The 25,021-nt window shown below is 42.2% G+C and overlaps 1 protein-coding gene across 4 annotated transcripts in view; it reads left to right on the forward strand.

Moving 5' to 3' along the window:
• SUSD1 (sushi domain containing 1) overlaps window positions 1-25,021 on the forward strand; it is a 678,087-nt gene that overhangs the window by 424,999 nt on the left and 228,067 nt on the right. For all 4 annotated transcript variants that reach the window (XM_078676643.1, XM_078676646.1, XM_078676644.1 and 1 more), the window contains 2 exons: window positions 15,261-15,354; window positions 23,451-23,706. In XM_078676643.1, coding sequence (XP_078532769.1) covers window positions 15,261-15,354; window positions 23,451-23,706 — 350 coding nt within the window. The remainder of the gene's footprint in view (window positions 1-15,260; window positions 15,355-23,450; window positions 23,707-25,021) is intronic.

The raw sequence follows: 25,021 nt of genomic DNA on the forward strand, positions 1-25,021 counted from the left end.
AAAATACCAGAATCACTTTAGTCTTCTCTAGATTCCAGTCCATAGAAATTGTCTTCCACGAGCACCCGTAGACAATAATATATTTTTCAAATCTTGAATTTTCAGTGATATGACCACCAAAGGCCCTGATTTTATATTAGAAACAGAGCTTTGGACTATACCATTTTCGGCTGAAAGGCAATATTTCTCTCCAGGTGTTCTCACACCTGGCGTGTCACACGGTTTGGTGCTTACTTTCCCTCCATGTTAAAGAACAGTAGATGTTTTAGCACCCAAGCTAATGTGCTGCATAGCTAAATACAGATAAGGTCCCAAAGGCGAGACCGACTGCATTGCAAATGCTTGTTCACTGATGTTGTCACCACACATTTCATAAATATAATGTACTAGCAGCTGTAACAAACTTGGCTCAGCCTCCAGGGAGATACCTCATAAGGGTGAGGTCCAAGATTTACTCAGCATGAACACATTTTAGAATTTCTTACTCTGACTGGTTTATTTTGAGGTGTTTATCCAGTTTACAACTTTAAACAGATATTTTGAGTAATTTCTTTGGAAGTTTCAGAAGAGGGACGAGCTTGGAATCCATTTGATTATCACTGATGTGACTAAAAAATGTACCGACTATTATAGGTTCATAACGAGAAAATAGTTTAAATATTAGCAAGAAAGCAGATCCATTAGATATTCCACAGTTCATAGGAGAGAGTCTAAAGTGACAAAATGAAACCAAGGTTATGACTGGTGACCTGGAGGGCAGAATGAAGGAGAGCCACCATAGGGCTGTACCTTGTACACTGGCACAAATGGGACTGTTCACTGGATAGGTGATGTACCATCTCATACGATAAACATCACCAGAAAACACACTCATTGTAAATTCCATTTCAGGAGAAATATCATTCAATGTAAATAATTTGCCAGTACAAATAATTGCCATCACTTGCTACCCCAGATAATAGCCTATCTATATTCCTGTGGCAGACAAAAATAATACCACCAACATTTATGACATTTAAGTGCCAGAAAATAACAACGATATTATATGCCAAGAAGCTTTCATCATATGTGAGGCTATTTCCAATGCATTTTTTTCTGTGCGGTGATAAATTATTCAAGGGCACTGCCAATGTTATGAGGCCCTGCTCAAATACCCCACGGTGCTGCTAACAAGATTGCACTCAATGCGCCATCTGACTGGGGCCGGGTGGGGCGCTGCACATGAAACAAGCACTGGAGCTGAACAATTCTGAGTTATGCTTCATATGTCCGTCGCCAAGGCTCTGGGGCTGCCCAATGCAACATGTGTTACATTGAGGTAAACGAAAAAGGAATGATGACGGTGTAAAATAACGCACTGCGGAGCCATCTTTGGTATGCCACCAATGCCCCTTTCGTCTTCATTAGCCCCCGCCATTTCCCTCGCGTTTAATCCGATGGCATTCCTCGGCTATCTGCGACACATGCTGCTCGGTGTCTTCCGAGCAACAGGCGGTGCCAGGCCGAGCATTCACATCCGCCTGGCAGCTCGCCGTCAGATGCCACATTCCTGGCAATCTCACACCATCTCTCAGAGAGACAGGGCGGACAGAGTTTACTTTTGTGTTTAGTCCCCAGTGAACTCTACGTTGCCCCGCAGCAGGCCAGGTATTAATAGCTCAGACAGCAGGCATTGCATTTACCAACCAACAGGGTGGATAATATTCGCCATAGTATCTGTACCGACGGCCTTTGAGGCTGCCAGCGCCAGCAGTGAGTGTTATCAGCTCACAGCGCCCCCTGGTGGCAGTGACGAGCTGCCGATAGAGGTTTCCCTTAAAGCTGCCGCTGAAGAATGTCTCACGCCAGCCGCTGTTCTATTTTGGGCGCTATTTGATTTCTTCCCACAAATGTCCAAATCCTGACGGGCTGCAGTTTGTCGCCTGACCATTTACAAAGTGCCATTTGCATTCTTTCTGCGAGGCCACTTTGTGCCAGGCAGTGTCAGTGAGTGTTGGGGTTCGTGAGAGCTGGGGGCAGCCTGGACTTGCGTCAGCAGACAAACTGCAACCCCCCTCAAAGAAGCCAGGGCCAAATGTATCCATAAACCGTAGATTTATGTTATTTCATTTAATGCGTTTTTATATAGCGCAGACTTTAACCGAAGGTGTCAGAGCGCTTCACAATAATTAGGAACAGTAATGATACATGAGGAACAAGTCAGCATGTTACAAGAGCACACCTTACGTTACATAAGGCAATAGTGACAATTGTGCAAGTATCAAGAGCAAACAAAATGTGTAAGTAAAAGAGTTCCTGAGACACAAATAGTTCATTAAAAAAAGATGACTGAAATTGACACAAAGTCCTGGGGGCCTCATTTATGAGGCTGTGCGCCACTTTTACGCCACCGGTGCGTCACTTTTTGTGACGCACCAATAGCGTAAAAAATGCGCCTTGTTGCACCATATTTACAAAGTGACGCATCTAGGTAGATGCGTCACTTTGTAAACCCTTGCGCCACATTATACCTGCGCCACGTATAATGTATGCAAGGGGGGCGTTTTGACGCAAGAAAGGGTCATGGAAGTGACGCAGTGAAATCTATAAGATTTCACTGTGCCATTTCTTGGCCGCTAATGCGTCAAAATCTTACGCCTGCTTCATGGCAGGCGTAAGACTGACGCAGGCACTAACAACATGGGACTTGCCCATGTGAAAGTACACATTGCTGGAGTCGCGTCACTTTTGTGACACACTCCAGCAATGCGTCACTTTTGCGCCTACAGATACGTCAGAAATACTGACGTATCTCTAACTCCTTGCGCCATGATGCGTCATATTATAAATATGACGCATCAATCATGACGCAAGGAGTGCGCACTGAAAAGTGACGCATCGCTGCTTTCACGCAGCGATGCGTCATTTCTCATAAATGAGGCCCTAGGGGTTTAGTCATGGGCAGGGGTCATTATTCCTGGGTGGTAGCGGTTAATACTCAAATTTCTGGAGGAAATAAATCCTAAAATGGAAGGATCTAATTTGAGATATTCGACGATGTTCTCCACACCATCTGAGGAATGTCATTACCGTCCTACTCGGGATCAGACTTTCAGTTGGAAAAATACGCACATTTAGCTCATCCGTTCACACAAAGTATTTGTAAAGCTAAGTCACAAACGTGGAGTCTTATGTTTTCTTATATGTAGTTTATGTATGTCTTTTATAATAACTCAACCTTCCTAACGTCAGCATATCAGCGCACCCCGCTTTAAGTATTTCTGTCCAGTTACAGGATGTGAAAGAGTGTGGATGAGTGTGGTTGAGGTATGAGTGGGTGTATGTGAGATATACACAACTAGTTCAAAGAATGGAAAAACCGTCGCACTCCAGTCCAAGGAGTATGTAAAATGTGCAATCTCTTTTTCAAGGAAAGTAATAGGAGTTAGGGTGCTGAAGATGATCACCTCGCGTTTATGGGGCGATGAGACAAACTAATAAAGAGTATACCCTTCCTCTGGAAGGGCTTCATCAAAAGCACTCCTTAGGCGAACGAGTCGCTTCAAAAAAGGTTCACAGCAAAAGGTTTGCAGTTTCCAATAAACAAAATGTATTCTTCAGATTATCCATTCATACTACTTCATATGAGTATGTTTTGTCAATGTCTTTATCCAATCCAAAAGAAATGTAAACATCTTGAGGAATATGCAAATGTGCTGTCAATATGTTTACATTTCTACCCCTTTACTCCATCCTTGTTCTTCCTTACGCTCTATTTTTCCCTCTTCTTTGCTCTTTAATTGTTTTCCTGTTGAGACCTAGCTGTTTGGCTGATGCCCGGTGGAGCTACTTAGAAGCTAAAGAGGAGATGGGCTTGTGCACTTCCCCCTCGGCCGTCACCTACCCAGCCGGACTTTGGGCAGACTCTACTTTCGTCTCTCCATCTTATCTACCTCCTACCACTTTACCCCACCCCCTTATCCTTTTAAGCTCCATTTACTTTGTCTTCTACACTCTTTAACTGTTTTTCTATTAACTGAAGTAACGTGTAACTCATGTAATTTTGTAATTTCCGTGGAACCTTATGTAAAGCGCTCTGATACCTCCGGCTCTAGCCAGCGCTATATAAAACTCTTAAAATAAATAAATAAAAGTGTAAGTGTTTACTCTGGGAGAGGGGGACCTCAGCGCCACCTCTGCATGCGTTAAACCAATGCAGTGTGATGCTACCTCTGGTTGACTGTGGTTTCCATGGGTGCAGCCCCATTGCAGTGTCTGCCCTGCCAAGTTTCCCAGGTCCATGCATGATGTGCTGCTCCAGTCCAGGCTTTTTCTTTGAAATCTGGGACTTTTAGTCTTGTATATTCCATTACATACTAGGACTACAAGTTCCAGAATTCAAAGAAAATGACCTGGACTGTCGCAGCACCTCATGTGTGGACCTGGGAAACTTGGTAGGTACTCAGTGTCGGTTGTACACAAAAATGGTCATATTTTGCAGTTGCAGTTCCATTCTCTGCACGTTGTGCAATGCGCCTGGCTGGCAGGATAGGCAAAGTTTTGATATAGACTGACACAGAAGTTTATTGAAAGCAATTTTCTGTCCTTTTTAGGTCTGATGTTATATAATAATATGCGTACTTGTAGTGACTTTCTGCCACCCCTCTTTATCCATTGGTCTATTATTTTATCATTCACATATTTCGTAGCCCAATACCGCATACAGCCAAGTGCAATGGGTCAGCCCCCTTCAGTCACTGGCTAATATCACTGTGAGTGAAGCCATGCTGACATTTTTCAAGGAGCATATCCATGCACGATTAGTTTCATTCTGTTCCAGGAACTACTGTTGTAATGCGTGCTTTTTGGGACCAAAACATATTTTTGCTTTCAGACATTTTTTTCAGATTGACAGGGTCTAGCAGCTTCCTCAACAAAGAAGTTTTCCAAAAACAATACAAACAAAAAAAATGGACAGAGCCAAAAGGGTGGTAACCAATTCCAGCCAGACTGATTGGCTTTGGCAGTGCCTGTTTACTGGAGTGTAGGATGTACACACATAAGAATGCCCCTTTAATGGCTCATGACACTAATGACTTCCTATTTGAACAGGTCACATTCATATAAATTCTGAAGATGTCACTTAATAAATAGTGGAGAGGTACTGTGTACTAAGGGAGGCCTACCGCTCTAAGGCAAAGCACAATACATCACATTTTGAAAGAAACATGGCTATAAGCCACAAGATGTAGTAATCTGCAAAATGATATTAAAAAACTGGGGACCAGATACTACAATTTTGCTTTGGGTTTGCGTCGCTTTTTTTGATGCAGCCCAATGCAAAATCTGTTTTGGAATTTACAAAGCCACGCAAAGCCTACATTACCTTGCATCGATGAGGCATTACATGGGTGGAGCATGGGCGTTCTCATGCATCCACCCATGTACTTTGACAAAAAAACATATTTACTAAAGTAAGTAAACATGGGTTTGCACCAAAATGATGCGCTAACCACAGGCTCGCGTAAGGAGGAGAAATATTGTTATTTCTCCTTGTTAATTCCTCTTTGTATGTGTCCTGCATTCTACATAACGGAAGCACTTTTGTGTCATAGCGCAAGTGTGCCTGCATTGGTGCTAGGCAGCCACAGGTGAGCAAGCACTAGGAGACAGAACGAACTGCGCCATATATTTGTATATGTTGCACAGTTCTGCTCTCCCCTTTCATGCAACACAGTGCAGCATCTTCTCTTGCTGCCCTGAGTTGCACCAAATGTTAGTAAATATGTCCCTGGATACATGGGCCCAGAATAACAAACATTTTGCGCTCTGTTAGCGTCACTAATGTGATAGAAATCTGTTCAAAATGTACTTTTTAATTTACATTTTAAATTTTGCATTGGAAAGTTACCTAAAAGTAATGCCAAGCAGTGCAATGCTCTGCTTTGCATTACTCTGCTTCAGGGTGGCATTACATGCCTGGTATATGGGCGTTCCCATGTAACCACCTATGGTTTTTGACACACAACCCTATTTACTAACAATAGTAAACATGGTTTTGCACTGGAAAATAACGCAACTTGAAAGCAGGCTTTAAAAAGGAAAAATGGTTTCATTTCTCCTAATTTCTCCCAATTTGCATGTGTTCTGCACTGCACAGCATACTCACAAAGTAGGAAAAGTTTTAAAGTCAGTCAAAGCACAGTGTATTGTACTGGAAGGCCACGCTTCCAGTACAAAATCTATGCTAGACTCATGCAGACACCTTGGTACTATTGCGCAAAGGTGTGTGTGGTGCTCGGCAGTCTAATTGTGCATCAGTGGGAGAGAGCAGGATAGTGCCAAATCTTTGTAGACATGGGGCGTTCCCGCTCTCTCCCTCTCACACCAAGTTACTGTGCTGCGTTGTATGAATGTTTTGATAATCTTGGCCATGGTGTGCTCCTGACATGGATGGAAATGCCAACCATACCTGCTTTCAGTGCCCACTACGTATTTAATCACAATGCCATAAACCGAATGGTGCTGTAAGTTATGGTATCCCATTTTGGCCTATGCCACCAACAATGTTGACATAATTTAACATTCTATCATCATTCCTCTGTTGGAAATGCCACCTTGACAGCCATGCTCTACTTGTGCCCATGAGGAATCTCAACATTTGGATTTTTTTTTCACTTCCAAATTTATTTTCTTTTTTGGCAGAAACGCCACAACCTCTGTTTTTGGTTTACTCCTCCTTTTTCAATTCACTCGGTTGCCTCACCTTCTTTTAATTTTTGTATTTTTCTCTTCTATGTGTTCTGTTTTTCTTATGGGGAAAATGCTTGAGCCCTTATTCCCCCTCTTCTTTGTCACTAGTTTTCTTTTTTCCGAATCCTTTAATACTAGGTTTTTCACAATTCTTGATAGGATTTTACATTGATGTTTCAATTTTTTTGTTATCTTGAATATATTTTGGAGAAGTAAATCTTTATAAGTAATACATAGGGAAGAAAAAACCTGAGGGTTGAAGTAATACTATCTCAGAGCACGTGGTAGCCCCCATCTTCCCCTTCATGGGGCTAAACAAATCCCCAGGAATTTAGGGCCAGATGTACGACCATTTTTAGCGTTTGCAAATGGAAAATTGGGCCATTTGCAACCGCCAAAAAGGATTGTAGTATTTACAAACCCTATTTTGTGAGTCGGTAAACTATTACCGACTTGCAAAATAGTGTTTGCGAGTCGCTGTTAGGAAGGAGCGTGCAAAGGTCATCCCTTACTAATACCGAGTCGCAGGGGGATGTACTATTGTTTTGCAACTGCAAATGCGGTCGCAAAACAATCGCAGTTTACCACCAACTTCAAGTAGGAGGTAAGCCAGTTGCAAATGGGAAGGGGTCCCCTGGGGACCCCTTCCCCTTTGTGAATGTATGTGGAAATATTTTTTAAGACCAGGCAGTGGTCCCATGGAGCACTGCCTGCCCTTAAAAAATGAAAAGAAAACTTTTCATTTGTTTCTTTTAAATGCATCCCGTTTTCCTTCAAGGAAAACGGGTTGCATTTGGAAAAAAAGTTGCTTTATTAAAAAAGCAAATACCAACATGTTGTCTGCTGTCCCATGCAGTTCACCATCTCTGTGATTGTAGCCCATTCCCACTGGGTCACAAATTGCGACCTGCCTCATGAATATTGATGAGGTAGGTCATTTACGACACCATTGGGAATTGCTATATGTGTCTGAGACACATTTGTTCACTCCGTTTTGCGGGTCGCAAATTGTGAGTTGCAAAATCGCAATGTACAACCTGCAAAACAGAATGGTCGAACATATGGCCCCTAGTCTCTGGAATGTTGCACTGCTGGTTAGGAGAATCCTTGCATGGCGGGGTAGATGGGTCCTGTCACAAACAAATACACCACAGTGTATACATATAACCATTACTCCACTGTATTCTCTTTTTGTTGTAGGTGCTTGTACACCCCAGGGAAGGTAATCCTAAGGATTAACATGATGCCTTGGGACACCTGGGTCCCAAAGCTATTGGGAATGAGTTGGAAACTACAAATAAGGCATTTCGTTGCTGTGTTTGGTGTTATTAAAAGATGTGTGTAACTTGATGATCACATTCATTGAAAGTGATGCATGCAGCACCATTTTAGACATCTGTGTGGCACATCTGTGCTTTGACATCTGTATTTGAGTGCGTCTGTCTATTGTGTTCTGGAGGGTGTTTATGTGTGTCAATTTTTAGTGAAAATGCGTCGGTTGGACCTTGATAGCCTACTATATGGCTTATCTGTAAAGTGTGGGATGCATGCAAGGAATGCACTCTGTTGCACTATGTTGAATGTTTCTGTCTACTGTATGTGACAAATGACAAGTGATTTTGGGTGCAACGTGATATTAGACTATGTGGTATATCTGTGCCATGTTCAAGGCATCTGTGGAGTTGTGTCGACTGTAGTCTGTGGATGTTTCTTTGTAACTTATCATAGTGACAAGTGCTATAGGGAGCAACTTGGTAGATATATAAAAAGCCAATGATGGCTCCTCCGCTAAGAGTAGGAGCGTCTCCCCACTGCCCTCTGAGCAGTTAAAAAAGGAAAAATAAAATTATAATAACACATTGTAAATATAATTTTATTGCTCCATACTTGCTCAGTTCTCGGGGCGGGGCTGGGATGTGCAGAACAGGGGGAGGAGTGTTGAGCACTTTCTTGAGTGCGGTTTGGCCGGCTGTGTTGGGCTGGCCAAACTGTCATGCGCACTTTGCATTATTTCCACCGGGCTGTAATGCACAGCGTGGATGGAGAACATGCACAGGCTCATAATCCCCATCTGAGCACCGCACCACGGCGTTCAGACCAATCACAACGCTGCTGTCATGGTGTTAGAAGCATCGTAATTGCTTAAGGGAAGCCTGTGTGCTTCCTGCTTCCCTTATAGGAATCTAAAAAGACGTGGAGAGGCAGCATCGCGGTGACCATACCAAGGTAAGTGATTTCTTTTTTTAAACTTTCCCCCAGCCCCGCCACCCCGCCTCGCCCCACCAAACCCGTTCATTTGCAGCTGCCACTATAAAAAGCATATCTTAGTTAGCCATGTTTGACGTTTGTGACATGTTTGACATTTGTGACATGTTCTCTTTACTGTGCCCTTTTTTTTTTGTTCAATTGTCGGTGAGAATCATGCAAACTTTACCTTACTTAGATGAGATAACTGTTGTTTAGCTAGACACACATTGAAGAAAATCTGTAAATATTGTTCAGAACCTTTTCACACGCAAATGGCAGATGAACAGGGCGCTGAAATAGAATGATACTCAGAGGCTGCAACTGTGCAGGAGCAAGATCTAGTGTTTAGTTGCAAGGCTTGCTTCCTGTGGTGTTGGTTTTTACAGGGTTGCTTCCTATGGTGTTGGGTTTCGCATGGCGTGCTTCCTGTGGTGTTGGATGAGTGCTTAGTGGTGCAGGCTTCTCTTATCTAATGAAGCAATGCATTTGTCCTAGAACCCACAAAAGAGTCTTCCTCTCCCTTCACCAAATTGATCAATATCCTTCAAAATATATTGAAGGCCTGGGCTCTGGGAGAAATTTCCAGCAAACAGAATAGAGGCAAATGCCTTTTTGAGACTACCAAATCCATGTTTTCATGCTGGGGAATGGAAAAGTTAGAAACAATTAATTTTTTTTATATGGCTCACTTTTTGAATATGCTTTATAATAAAGATAGAAGTCTATTAGGATGGCGGTCGGAAGATCAGCCTGACGGCCATGGTAGCGGGAACAGACTGCCCGCAAGGACCGCGGCATAACCGCCGGTCTGATTACCATGCTCCGCAGTCAAAATCTGACCGCGGTGGTACGATCGCAGGCATTAACATTGCAGCGGTTGCTGCAGCACCGCTGCGATGTGAAAAGGAGCATGTCATGCATATCACTGCACTGCGTGGCAGGCACTGCACAGTGCCTGCCACCTGGTACAGGGACATGATGGTACCCCCCCAGTGCACCTACTCCCCCCAACACATTGGGGGCCCGCAATGGGCCCCCGGAGACATTCTCTGCATGCCTTCCCATGGCGGTCCCACCGGCGCAGAAAGGCTGGCTACCGCCGGCATCATAATCAAGCCGGCGGAGCCTGGCCCTGCACCGGCACCATTGTGGCGGTGCAGTTCCACCCGCTAGGCAGTCGTGCGGATTGGTACAGGCGGAAAAGAGGCGGGCGGAAAATCTTACCGCTGCAGTCGTCAGCACCATGCTAAATGGGACTGTCGGCTTTCCAGATTGCGATCGCAGGTGGATGTCCGCCATGCTAATGGGACTGGCGGTTTTTCAGGTTGCCATCGTGGGTGGATGTCCGCCACTGGTCTGGCGGTTGCCACCGCCGGCACGGCGGCGGCCATAAATCCGCCATGCCAATAGCACCCTTAGTTCAGTTCAGTTCAAATCACTTAAATCGATTCATCATAATAAATCAGGAAAGCACATACAATAAATAGTCATTAAAATCAACACAAATTAAATGTATTTTAATCAACAGGAGGAGTGGAAAACTCCTGCTAAAAACCATGAGGTATAAAAACAAACTGTGTGACTCTCTAAAAATTGTAGATACCGTAGGGCCGGCCATGCCTGTGTAAAACCTAGTGGGTGCAACAAAGGACGGAAATATTTAGTGCCGAGATTTTTTAAACTGGGGCAAATAAAAATGATATGTAAAGTGTCAATTACAGAAACATTATCACAAATACAAGTAACAGGTTCTGAGCCTCTGTGCCATCCGACTAACAGCTAGGGAAACATATTTAGGTAAAAATACGATAAAAGGCGCCTGCGGAAAACCGGCATATCAAGTGTAAGATAACATTCACACTCTCTTGAAAGTCTGACCATAGCATAATGCCGACAGGTTGTCTTAGACAGGGACTTTGATATCCTTCTTTCAAGTTAATACTGCTGAAATGTCTCTTTAACCCAGCTCACATCAGATTCAGAATTGTCTCCGGGCAAGAGAACAGCTCTGGCCTGCCTAGGACCCTTAAAATATCTTTGATGTACTGAATCCATGAAATTAAAAGGCTGTGTCCCAACCCCAAACTGTCTTTCTAATTCTATTAAGTTCCAGATTTTTTTTTAACAAAACAGACAACCATAATAGAACAGGGCGGATGTGAACAAAATGTGGAAAAAAGCCCACACCCAGTTCTTCTTGGATGATTTCTGCAGGTACCGACTCCGGTAACGTCTGAACCCTCCTGAGAAACTTGTTCTCTGCCACATGCACAGGGTGGCAAGGCTTTTAGCCCCGGATCTCCGTGCCAAAGGAAACTATGGGAACAAACTTGGCTCTATTGAGAGCCAATACAAATTTGATATGTGGATGTCCCAGCCTTCTTGCAAAGGCGTTAATGCCATGTGTCACTCTGTTAAAAGATTTCACCTGTGCTCTTATTAACGTGTCTTATTTTCATTTTGCGTTTATCCGGCTACCTAAATAGCAAAAATCATCTGCCATCCTAATATGCTGGCCTCTGATCATTGGGTTCAGGATCTCACATTTCAATAAACTTAGTATAAAATAATTTGTCTTATTATGAGTTGGACTTGCAGTCCATATTAAGTGTAAAATAATGTGCAAATGAAGTGTAAAGTAATTAAACTGCAACTGATCACTGTGCAATTTTAAATAAGGTTAAGCAAGGGTGATGTGGCCTGCATGCCTTCATGTTACCCATGTAGTATGGGCACACTGCACAAGAAAGACTACCTAGTTTTAATTGAAAAAATGCTATTTTGCTGGTTTGCTGTTTGGATTTTATGACCCTCATTGTGATAGGCCTGGTTAACTAGGATATGTGCAGTAATGAAAAACGTCCTAGCTATTGTAATGGAAAGTTTCAATTCTATTAAGGACACAGAGGTGATGATTAGGCTGTACTTTCTTCACCTTGTTTTTCACAGCAGCCATGGTAAGCAACAACAAAGACTGGTGTAGGAGCAGAGGGGAGGGCAGTGGCAGAGCTTGGTTCACGAAAGCCTTCTTAAGCCTAGAAAAGGCATCGAAGTCAACCCCCCCGGGGCGTGGGGGTATTTGTTTGGGTTCTCGGGGTGTCTTGCATCGGGCTGCCCTGAAGGTATGGGGACCAAGGTCCTAACAGGTCTTCCCTTGGTGTGAGGTGTTTAAAGTATCTTTCAACCATTTGTAGGAGTTTCTGCTCCAAGGGCGCCATAGCGTCCAAGACCATCCTGTGGATGGAAGCATCCATAGCCTCACAGAACTCGTTCGTGATTGTTGAAAAAGAGACTGACTCGTCCACAACATATGAGTCTACTGACTCCTGCATCGGTACAGAGGGCAATACTGACTGGGGATACCCATGGGTGTCAAAATATAGCCTGATAGCCATATATTCTTTAATTTTCACAAGTGTGGGAGGGCCCCCAGGACACCAGCACACCATTTATTTTAGTGGGGCTGACGATTTCCACCTTGGTTGGTGTCCCGACCATTTGAAGTGTGCACTGTTTCTGGACGTCACGAAATACAGACCCCGTTTGGGAGTTCCGACTCCAGGTGGGTCAGGGCACACACAATTCGCTCTCCACAGCTGAACTCGCACGGGCATGCTAAGGGAAATTCCCGAACTGCGCTCTGGCCTCCAGAGACAAGGAAAAGCAATCGGTTAAGATGATGCGTTGCATATGAAATGTACTCCCTCTAGTGGCCAGAAGACCGCTTGAGGCAAATAATGGAAGTGGGAAGTGGGAGTCTGACTTGTTATTTTCGGCTCAGATCCGACAGGTGACAGGCACCTGCTTCAGTAAACTCAGAAATCTGTGCAAATTTCTACATTTGCTGCCAGAAACGTGCCGTAAAATTACCGTCCATGCAATGGTAACTTCCAGGCTGGACTATGCCAACAGCTTCCATCTGGGCCTACCTAAGTATCTGATCAGACGTCTTCAGATGGTCCAGAACGCAACTGCGAGACTTACTAGGCGAGTACCTTTCCAACATCATGTCTCTCCGCACTTAAAAGAACTTCACTTGTTACCAGTTGCTAAAAGAATCAAATTTAAGGCGCTGACTGTCCCACTCACCTGAAATCAAGACTAGGTGGCTATAGGCAGACGAGATCGCTAAGGTATAATTCAAAAAGCCTGCTCTGCATACCCCGTTTTAACACGGTGCGCCAGGGAGGCAGATCCTTCACGGTTGGAGCAACAAAATTGTGGAACTCCTTGCCATACGACTTACGTAGTATTGAGCCAGAGCCTCTTTTCAGGAAAAAAGTTAAGACCTGGCTCCTTAGGGCAAAATAATGGGTCTGTGGCTTTGCTAACTGGTTTCACAGTTGCATACTGTCGATCGCTTAGCGCCGGGACACCTCTGCATGAGGTAGCTGTCGCTCTTTATACGTGTCTGTATTATTATTATTATTAATGGAGGATAGAAGCGGCCGCAAAAGACTATCAGAGTGTTCCGGTGGCCGCTACAAGGATAAAATGTCAAGAATACAGGTAAAGCATGCAGTATAGCATCTAAAGAAGAGGCCTAGGGCCAAATTAATATCTGATGGCTGCTGGAGCAGCGAAGAAAGAGGGAGACAGAAGAGAGTCGACAGAGGAATGTGAAGGGTATTCATGTAACTGATTGGTTGGAAATGAACTTCTTCCCTTTCCCAATGACTCATGGGAAATAAAATGCCTTTGTCGTTGTTTTAAGATGGTTGGTGTGGAAAATACAATTAAGAAAGTGCAGCATAATGCTTGCCTCAGGTCCCTACATAGAACTCCTATTACCACAAATACCTCCATTAAGAGTTTTGCAGCTAACACCTCACTCCAACATGTTGCCACAGATAAATGTTAGCTGGTCAAACACTTTGAAAGCTATGGGGGAAAAAATGCCATACAATTATCGGCTTATGGGGATTTTGGTGCTTCGAGTACCAAAATCTGCATGTTAGTCCCCATTATCAGGGACAAACTCATACTTGGGAGTAATTATTTATTGGACCGGATAAATTGCAATCCAGGGGAGTCCGATTTTACCAGCGAAAACACTGGTCAACTTATATGGTAAACCTAAATGTTTACACGTATGCCACCTTATATGACGATTGTTTCTCTTCACTGTGGCCTTGCAAGTCACCTAATTCCTGTCTCTAACCATAATTCATCTTTAGTGTCCCAGGAAGCCACAGGATCTGCCCACTAACACCACAGGATGCCTCAGTGGACTGTTCCAGGCTGTTAGGGGTCGGTAGAGCAAAACGATTCAGCCCCTTAGAGCCGGTAAAAGTAGAGTCTGTGACTGATGAGTTACTTAACAGGTACATAAGGGGAATTTGTCACCAGTGCAACATCACCACAGCAGAGATCGTTATTGAAGTCACTGTGAGAAACATACAGGGCCTCATTTATGAGCCCTTGCGCCACTTTTACGCCGCCGGTGAGTCACTTTTTGTGACGCACCAGTGGCGTAAACAATGCACCTTGTTGCGCCATATTTACAAAGTGACGCCTCTAGGTAGATGCGTCACTTTGTAAACCCCTGCGCCACATTATACCTGCGCCAGGTATAATGTATGCAAAGGGGGCGTATTGACGCAAGAAAGGGTCGTAGAAGTGACGCAGTGAAATCTATGAGATTTCACTGCGTCACTTCTAGGACACCGTTGCGTCAAAATCTTGCGCCTGCCTCACAGCAGGCGTAAGACTGACGCAAGCCCTTTCACATGGGGCTTGCCCCATGTGAAAGGAAGCATTGCTGGAGTTGCGTCGCTTTTGTGACACACTCCAGCAATGCGTCACTTTTGCGCTTACAGATACGTCAGAAATACTGACGTATCTGTAACTCCTTGCAACATGATGCGTCATACATTAAATATGACGCATCAGGTATGTCGCAAGGAGTGCGCACTGAGAAGTGACGCATCGCTGCTTTCACGCAGCGATGCGTTATTTCTCATAAATGAGGCCCACAGACTCCCAAACATGTCCTTGTATAAAGTTCAAATGGCTTTAGTTCACCTCTGTGGAACCATGACTGATATTTGTAAATCTCTGGTTGTTATATTTACCGCTGCTGGCACATTTCAAATTTTTGTTTTCCATCGAGCGGCATTGGTCTGCTCAAGTTAATACAGTAACTCTTTTGACACTTCATAATTGTGGTGTGATCTTTCGAAATACACACTATTTACTGCCACCTGTGTCTCGTCTTTTTTGATTTTTCCCTACTGATATCCTCATGCTACCCATGGTCTTGTCTGTATTTTCTGTTCTAGATCCTCCACTTCCGGAATTAAAGTTCATAGAAGCTCAAGGTCTGGCACCTAAACTCAGCCTGCGGAGAGCCGAAGAAAGAAATGGGCCTATCAGGTGGGCGGCATATGGAGGGAGGTTTAAGTGACACACGTGCATTCTTGGTCAACTTTGATCATCTTCTTATGAGGTCTGTGGAGACGGTTTATGTATGCGTCAGTTTCACAAATGACAGATACTTTTTACAGACTTGGAATTGACGAATTTGCATGGGTCCAGTTGGAATTACTAGAAGGAACATTGGTTAGACGGTTGTGGATACGGGTAGGGTACTGGATGAGTGGTTGTTCCCATAGAATGCACAGGAGCTGGGATTACCAAAGTGTCAAACACCCTTTGATTCCTAACATTGTGGGTATTTGGAAACACTGCTAGTGTCTTCTCTCGAGTGTATTGCATATTTACATGTGGGCCTAATTGGATAGGACCTAGATGATGCAGAAAGTGTGGGAATGGGCTCCAAAACATATTTTTAAAGGGGGTAGAGGAAACGAAGTTTATTGAAATATAAAAATGAATTCCATGCAGCAGATAAAAGAATAAAAAGAATATACGTATTATATATTTACTGTAAGACTTCCCCCGCGAAATTTCAGTTCCACTTTTAATCCATAATCATAGGGTTAGGGTTTAGAGCATATTATATACATGTCTGAGAATTACAAAAGACAAGCGAATCAACTCTAATGGTAGGTGTATATCTACACCACAATGATGTACTATTTTGGGGTGAATTAACTCTTAAGTATCTCTACACTTCATCCACTAGTTGTTATTTACTCTCATAAACTGCTTCTTTATCATCAAGGTGGGTCCATTTCCCCCACATGTTAAGTTTTGAACCACTTTCCCTGTCTGTTTCCCCTTGCTCTCTTCTTACACATGTTACATTATGCATCAGTTTTGCAGTTAACAGGTTTATCTTCAGAACTTACCCCACATCAATATTTCTCTGGTTTACCTTGCTCCTTATGGTATCAAAGGCTTAGGGCTAGATGTAGGTAATAGCAAATTACCGAATGGTAAATACCGAATTTTACCGATTCGTTATTTACTAATCGGTAATTGCTATGTAGGTAAAAAAATCGGTAAAAATACCGAATCGGTAAGATTCGTTAATTACCGAATCAGTATTTGCCATTGATTCCTATGGGCCTTGAAGCCCATAGGAATCAATAGCAAATACCGATTCGGTAATTACCGAATTGGTAAAAATACCGATTTTGCAAGGGGGACGGGGTGTCACTTTGACACCCTGTTCCACCCCTGTTCCTGGCTTGTGTGTCATGTGACACACATACATGCCCTTAGGGCATGTATGTGTGCCACATGGCACAGGGGTACATGCACAGATGTGCATGTACCCAGGAATTCGTTATTTATCATGGAATAGTATTCCATGGTAAATAACGATTCGGTAAGGGCCTGTGGCACTGATTACAGTGCCACCTACATATTGATTTACAGAATCTGTAAATTTACTGATTCGGTATTTTACCGATTCTGTAAATTTACCGTATAGTTATCTGTAAAGTTTACTTCAATGGACCCTGTAATTGTGCAGGAAGGAAAGAAGTGTGCAGGGGAATATTTGTAGCGCAGGAAGAAGAGCAGTCTAAAAAGGAATGCATAATAAAAAAATGCCCCGTTTACAAAGATTGTGTCTTTCTTCAGTGAATTCCTGGAAAACGTCGGGAGTACTCCTGACTTACTCCTGAAATTCATGAGTGAGTCAGGAGTACTTAAAGACTAAGCCACCCTTACTCATAAATCGATCTTTGTGAATCAGACCCAATATTTCTACCCTTATGTACAGTGTATGTAATGCAAACAGTGTGCCCATATAGGTTTATATCAGCAGTGTATGCAAATGATATACATAGTTGCACATCTATTACTCCATGGGAGCAGGTGCATGTGAAGCTAAAACCCTAATAAATGCCATGCTTTGGTATATATATTCATATGGATGCCAATATTCACATGTGTTTTGTCACAGGTTTGTGAATCAACCCTTATTAGCATCTCCCTCATTCTAATCACCAGCGCCATTCTGGTTCATCTTCTGTTGCCTCATCTGGAGTTGCTTGCTGGTGTCGCAAAATATGCGTTGCTTTATAGTGATTTGCCTAAATTTACCGATTCTGTAAATCAAAGGCCCCCTACATTACAAAACCCAAATACCGGTCGGTAACGGCCGAAATCGGCCGTTACCGACCGGTATTTGGCGACCTACATCTGGCCCGTGGTTCTTTACATGGGTTGTACAACCTTGTGTAACCTCCATTAAGTCACTATAGAGAAACTCTACAAGCCACCTTTACCATTCACTTTCCTGTAGTTTTATGTCTGTATCTGGATTGCCTAAACCCCTGTCCCCAGACCTCTGTAACACTTTTTTATGCCACATTTGAATTGTCTGCTTTTGCAAATCTCCCTTTCTTGTTCCCTCTACCCACTGCTTTCTTTCTTGCATAATTTGCCTCGTATGTGCAGTTTGGAGGAGGTGAGCCGAATCCTAGTACCAGTACCAGAGGGTACTATAGGAACAATGGACGCTGATTCACCAAAATGCCAGGGGTAGCATAAATGACATCACATTGCCATAGACAATATGATGACATCAGAGGAAGTATTGTCACAAGACCTTTTTCCTCATGACTTCATAGTGAGTGGTGCCACGTGACCTTCACTCATACCATTACAAGACGTGGACTCACTGAAGTTACTATACTGCAAATTTAATAAAATTTAAAAAAATTTGCTATAGCAGGTCAACATCTGTTTTAGTTGCCATTCATAGTGGGCCCGATTCACAGAACTAACTTAAGGCAAAATACTAAACTTACTACCATTTTGGTATTCAAAGAAGGCACTTACTCATTTTGGTATTCATAGAAGGCACTTGCTCATTTCGGTATTTAGGAGTCCTAACTTTACTACTCCTAAACGGAGAAAAATCCTAACTTTAAGACTTTCGGTATTCACAGAAGGCATTTAGGAGCCCTAAAGTTAGGACTCCTAACTTCTGTGAATACCGAAATGAGTAAGCGCCTTCTGTGAATACCAAAATGGTAGTAAGTTTAGGATTTTGTCTTGTTAGTTCTGTGAATCGGCCCCATAGTGTCCTGCCATTATACGCCAACAATGCAGCCATCATATCCTGGAGACAGACATCATACAATTATCACGTGCTCAAAGTACAACCTTGAAAGCTCAATTATAGCTTAAATGGCCCTTTATAGTCTTAACTGTAGAAGTACAACCAGTATAAGCCTAGCAACATCCTCAAATGCCGAAGACCGGGCGCCACAATGATAGTCTCAGAATTAGCTTCAAATGCCTTGATGATGTACAGAGTTCATTATCTTTTGGCTAGAAGTGCAGTATAAAAACACTGCATACATACTTTGGCACAGCCTCAAGTCCCAAGGCACCACCTCAAATGTCAAGGAACAACCATCACAAGACCAGAAGCAAGATTCACCTACCAGGTTCAGTTTTAAAATGAATATATGCAGCCTTGTGCGCTGACCTCGAGCATACATGTTCTGTAGTATAAGCCCACAATACCAGCACAACTTTTCCCTCTCTAATAGATGTATGCATACATGAAAGTTGTGGGAATTTCCTGTGACAAGATTGTAGGCTTCTATTGCTGTGCCTAATGGGTGTTACTATTTCCCAAGACAATGGTACTCATTTTATTAACCAGAGAAGGCCTAAAGGGTACGTTTGCAGTACTAGAATGCCAACCTTTGATTTGCAACATGTTTTAGTCCACCGCGGTAACTCACCACAGTTACACAAAGCTGGCACTTATATATAGTGGCACCAAACCAATTAAGTGTTGCTCTTCGTGGTGGTGGGGAACTGATTGTGAGGCCTAGAATTACCATTTGGAAAATGTCACTTGTTTGGACTTTAAATTTCACTGAACTTTCCCAAATGTCTCTCCTCAACCCCTTGTATTCCATGGACCTCAATACACAAAATGCCTGGGGTAGCGGAAGTGACTTCACATGCCCTTTGACCTTCACTTTCACTCACACATACACATGCATTCACACGCTTACACATACACAGGTATTCACACATACACACAAACTCACACATGCACACACACTCTGCCTACACATACACACACATTCACACATGCACACTCTCTCTTACATAAACACTCAAAACTGCAAGCACACACACAACATACATACATTTAAAAGCACAATTTTTATTATTTACATCAGCTGCCGGGGATAGTCATATTCCCGCTTTTGTACTCCATTTTTCTATTAACTTAATAGCGCATAATGTAATATTATTCACTGTTAGTATAATAAAACAATTGACAAAAAGAAAGGAGAGTGAAGCCCTCACTGACGTCAATAAGGACGAGCTGCTTCTGTTCCTGGCACTGATTTTGCCACTGCTGACGCTGGGGGTCGCAAAGGCAGTGCCAGGGGTCCACGGAGCATGCCAGGGGTCGCAGCAGCGACCCCCAAATGACGTCCATGTTGTCCTCTCTAAAATATACAAAGCTGGGAATCAAAGCATAGATGCCTGAACAAGTTCAAAAAAATCCCTTATCAGTTTTTAGAAAAGCACAGAGGTGCAGACACGGGCTGGAAGCACAATTCCCTATACCTCCTAAATTCAGAAGCTGATTCAAAGAACCTAGCATTCTTCACATATACATGAACATGTTAGCCCAGCACACTCAATATACAAATGTCACAAAATATACAATCAGTGATGTAGAAATTTTTCGAAGGCGAGTCGATGTTGAATTTCAGTTCATTCTTTATTTTTCATTCTTTAAAAAACTTTTGAAACCACCAACGCGTTTCGTCCCATCCAGGGACTTCTTTAGGGCTACACAAGTACATATAAAACAACTATTTACAATTTGTACAATATCATTCATCAAAAACATCGACTTTTTAAAAAAATATCACAATTTATTAATCGAAAATTATCACCTCTTCTATCATCCAATTTTTTATCAATCAATTTTTAGAGTATACTATCTCCTAAGTGTGACATTCGAAACCCATATCAAGTGAAAAAACCAAAAACTTTGAAGTGGAGAAGGGAGGAACAACTCCAACTATCATAACGTCATACACGTGATAAGACATTCAAAATAATAACATACCTCACAAAGTATAATACACGTATTCTAATAGTTAATTCCTCATTGGGTCAGGACGGAAGATTCTGTAAAAAGGTTTAAGAAATCTATATTGATTAATTTGTGAGGTCACTATATATGGTATATATATTTTGTAATATCTAGCTGATAATGGATTACTTACTTTCAGATTTAATGCGCTTTAAACTCAGACCCAATGAGGAATTAACTATTAGAATACGTGTATTATACTTTGTGAGGTATGTTATTATTTTGAATGTCTTATCACGTGTATGAGGTTATGATAGGCATTCGAATGTCACACTTAGGAGATAGTATACTCTAAAAATTGGTTGATAAAAAATTGGATGATAGAAGAGGTGATAATTTTCGATTAATAAATTGTGATATTTTTTTAAAAAGTCGATGTTTTTGATGAAAGATATTGTACAAATTGTAAATAGCTTTTTTATATGTACTTTTGTAGCGCTGAAGAAGTCCATGGATGGGACAAAACGCGTTGGCAGTTTCAAAAGTTTTTAAAGAATGAAAAATAAAGAATGAACTGAAATTCAACATCGACTCGCCTTCGAAAAATTTCTACATCACTGATTGTATATTTTGTGACATTTGTATATTGAGTGTGCTGGGCTAACATGTTCATGTACATGTTGTCCTCTCTGACTGCTAGTTCCTTCTTTCTCTTGTTCGTTCCTGCCGCTCCTTCCACCCACTCCTGTCTCTCTTGCTCAGCCCCTAGGTGCAAGTCAAATGTATAAAGGCCTATTCACCGACAAAGCACTGTTGCTTTGTACAGTGAGAAACCAGCTTTTTGAAGAAGACCAATTCACAAGGCTCCTCCCTCGCTTTTTTTTCTCTTACTCCCTCCATTTCACTGTTCTCATTACTCTTCTCAATATGTACTGTCCAGCAGTTTGAGGCAGCCTATGTTTTTTTTTAAATCACTACACAATCAACAAAACAGATCATTTCATCTACAGTTGGGAGTGTCTCTTCGTTTGGCTAACAACAGCATGTGTGTTCCCTTCCTGCACCCAAAAGCTGTTTTGCAATGCTTCTATGTGCCAGGAATTGGTTGATGTTTATTCTTTTAGGGGAAGGCAGCCAATCCAATGGCAGCACACAAGCTCATGTGCACACTTGTTCAATGTGCTTCATTATAGGGCATAGCAACTTCATCCTCTGGCCTATCCTAGGGACGTTTCTAGCAGTTACCTAGAGAGCCATTTGCACTTCACCATGCACTAAAGCAATGCTGGAAAACACGCTACCCATGGGACGGTACTTTTGCAAATTCGATTTAGGGCAGGATATTTGTGTCAGGATACTCCAAAGGGGGCATTAGTGGGGTGCTGTGAAAAGTGCAGTGCAAAAGAAGTGAAACCCCACACTGTTATGGTTTTGTAGATACTCACAAACATGTGTAATGCATGTACCATAGTAATCTGTGAAGTTACTTCAATGGACCCTGTAATCGTGCAGGAAGGAAAGAAGTGTGCAGGGGAATATTTATAGTGCAGGAAAAAGAGCAGTCTAAAAAGGAATGCAGAATAACACAAATGCCCTGTTTACAAAGGTTGTGTCTTTCTCCAGTGGATTCCTGGAAAACGTCGGGAGTACTCCTGAATTCATGAGTGAGTCAGGCGTACTTGACGCCTAAGCCACCCTTACTCATAAACCAATCTTTGTGAATCAGACCCAATATTTCTACCCTTATGTACAGTGTATGTAATGCAAATAGTGTGTCCATATAGGTTTATATCAGCAGTGTATGCAAATGATATACATAGTTGCTCATCCATTACTCCATGATAGCAGGTGCATGTGAAGCTAAAACCCTAATAAATGCCATGCTTTGGTATATATATTCATAGGGATTCCAATATTCGCATGTGTTTTGTCCCACGTTTGTGAATCAGCCCTTATAAGCATCTCCTTCATTCTAATCACCAGCGCCATTCTGGTTCATCTACTGTTACCTCATCTGCATTTGCTTGCTGCTGCCACAAAATATGCATTGCTTTTATAATGATTTGCCTTATTTTACCCCTATAATCTGCCAAGCGCTAATGTGTTGATTCCTGTTTAATGGGAGTGAAATCTAATCAAGGCAAACACAAAGGATACAGAGGTCCAGATTTCTCATTGAATGGTAGGAGAAAATCCTCTGATTTTTGGGTTCAATAGAAGAATCCACTGTAGAATTTTTTTTTACCCTACTAACTCAATGATAGATGTAGTTTTACCGGTGTTGTCTCACCTTCCCCCAGATCTCGCACTCTGTCTTGAAAACAATGGCTTTTCCATAACCACTGAAATAAAAACCTGGCCCAGATCCTCTTTCCTCCATGTTCTTCAAAGGCTCTAACCTTCTGTGATACCAAGACAATAGCAGAAAAGGTAAATTCATCTAAGTAGAGTTTAATCCTGGTGAGCTTCCATCTTATTTCTAGCAAACAAATCTTTATTAATGCTAGATTTGGCTATTTTCCAGGCTTATGTCACTTGGCACCAGGGAAAAGATTAAATGATAACAACCTATGCAGGCTATGTAAATTGGGACAAGAAAACATCCTACACTTATTGTGTCTTTGTCCAGATTTGGAAGCTGAAAGAAAAACTATACTTAAGAAACTATTTAATAAATGTGGTGTAAGGACATGTAGGCAGGCCTTAATGGCAAGTTTAAATCCAGATGATCTACCAATTAATTCAGCACTCGTCAAATTCCTTTGTGTTGTACAAAAAAAGTTAGAGGCTTGTGTTTGATTAACTTACGGATTGTGTGAATATGAAGCTACAGAATTAATAACCTTAAATGATGATTATTATAGCACCTAATGTGTACGGTAAATGCCTAAGTTTTAGGAAATTAATTGGACGTACGGATTGTTTTATAATTTTTAATTTGTTAATGTTTTAGCTGCTTTCTGTAAGATTTTATTAATCAAACACATAAAATAAATTTGAATTTGAATGTCCATCTTATTTCTCTCTTCAGCGCCTACCAAATCCTGGTGGTTCCCTTTGGCTCCCAGCACACATTTAAATGTGATACCCATGTGAGGGCGGGATTTTTCAGCAACGTCACCAGCACAGAGGGATATGTGACGGCAGAGATCCTGTCCAAAGACTTTGTAGATCACCTGGAGTTCTCGCTTGGAGACAGACAGTATTATGGGGAATTTTATAACGCTCCCTTGAGAAGAGGAAAGGAGTATTGCATCATCCTGAGAATCACAAGCCAATGGAACCAGGTTTGTATTTTTCATCCTTTTTAGGTCTGTCATTAGCAAAAACTTTTGATTTTCCTTAAATTATATGTATAATATACTTAAGGGGCTTTCAGTCAGCTCTCTTCCTGCATTGGTCTGCTGGAGTGTCATTCATATTTTCTTCTCCCAATAGAGCATACAGCACAGGTTCGATGGGCCAACCCACTGTGGGTGATGGCATTCTCCCTTTTAACAGGAGCACATCCACACACTAAGTAATTTTCTTTAGTACTGGGGTCTACTATGGCAATGTGAGTTTTTAGAGACCAGAAATATTTTTGCTTTTGCCCACTGTCGATTGACTACGGATAAGCAGCTTCACCAACAAATTACATTTTGAAAAAACCCATGATAAAACAAATACAGGATGGGCAAAGGACAAGGGGTGGCAACCAACCACAGGGCTATTGGCTTTGCCAATACCTGTTTTGATAATAGAGGCAAACGACTAGCAATAAACTGGAACATCTCTACATAGCCTTCATTTTCCAGACATATGAGACCAATCCTGTAGGGTCTTTTTAGGTTACAATTCTAAAGAAATGTATGTGGCTAACACAGCAATATTCTATATAAATTCATTGTATACTGCTCATCTGTAACACCAGCAGTGACTTAGAAAGAATACTATAGGCCCTAATTCAAACAAATACTATACCCCCCATTGTTTCTCTGTTGAGTGGTAAAAGATAGTCATAAATGGGATGCAATGGCCCCCTGACTTTGCCACAGCCCATTGCCAATGCACCTACTGCACCACTGACATCTGCACTCTTGAATAGCACAGATAGATGTCATTGACTTCTTTAAAGGAACAACTGTGGGGGGCAAATACATAAAAAAGGATCTAATACTACTTCCTCCTTAAAAGGGTCTGAAGTAAGTTCTATCTGTGCAGAAACTGAGAGCAGAACTTGCATTCGTGGGCCATCGACACATAGAGCTGTGTTTATGACTCAAAGGCCTAGTGCTCTTAATTTTACACGTTTGCGTCTTCAATTGGTTAACTCAATATCCGGTGCAAGGAAAGTCTACTGACTCAGGGGCCAGAGAGACGATGAGGAAGTGGAGTACAGAATCTGCATTTCTTTCAGTGAGGTGTGCTGCTGTGCAGATATGCCATTTGTTGTGCACAAATTCACTATCACGATTTGTGTGGACATTTGGGACAACACATAAATAAACTACTGGAGTTTATGAGCTATTTTGTAACGACTCCTCTTGTACCCATATGGACTACATACTACGTGTACTTTGTTGACATTTATCTTTTGTTGTTCTTGCATTGTGAGCCTTT

The sequence above is a fragment of the Lissotriton helveticus genome, chromosome 2_1 (assembly GCF_964261635.1).
Source record: "Lissotriton helveticus chromosome 2_1, aLisHel1.1, whole genome shotgun sequence".
Lineage (NCBI taxonomy): Eukaryota > Metazoa > Chordata > Amphibia > Caudata > Salamandridae > Lissotriton > Lissotriton helveticus.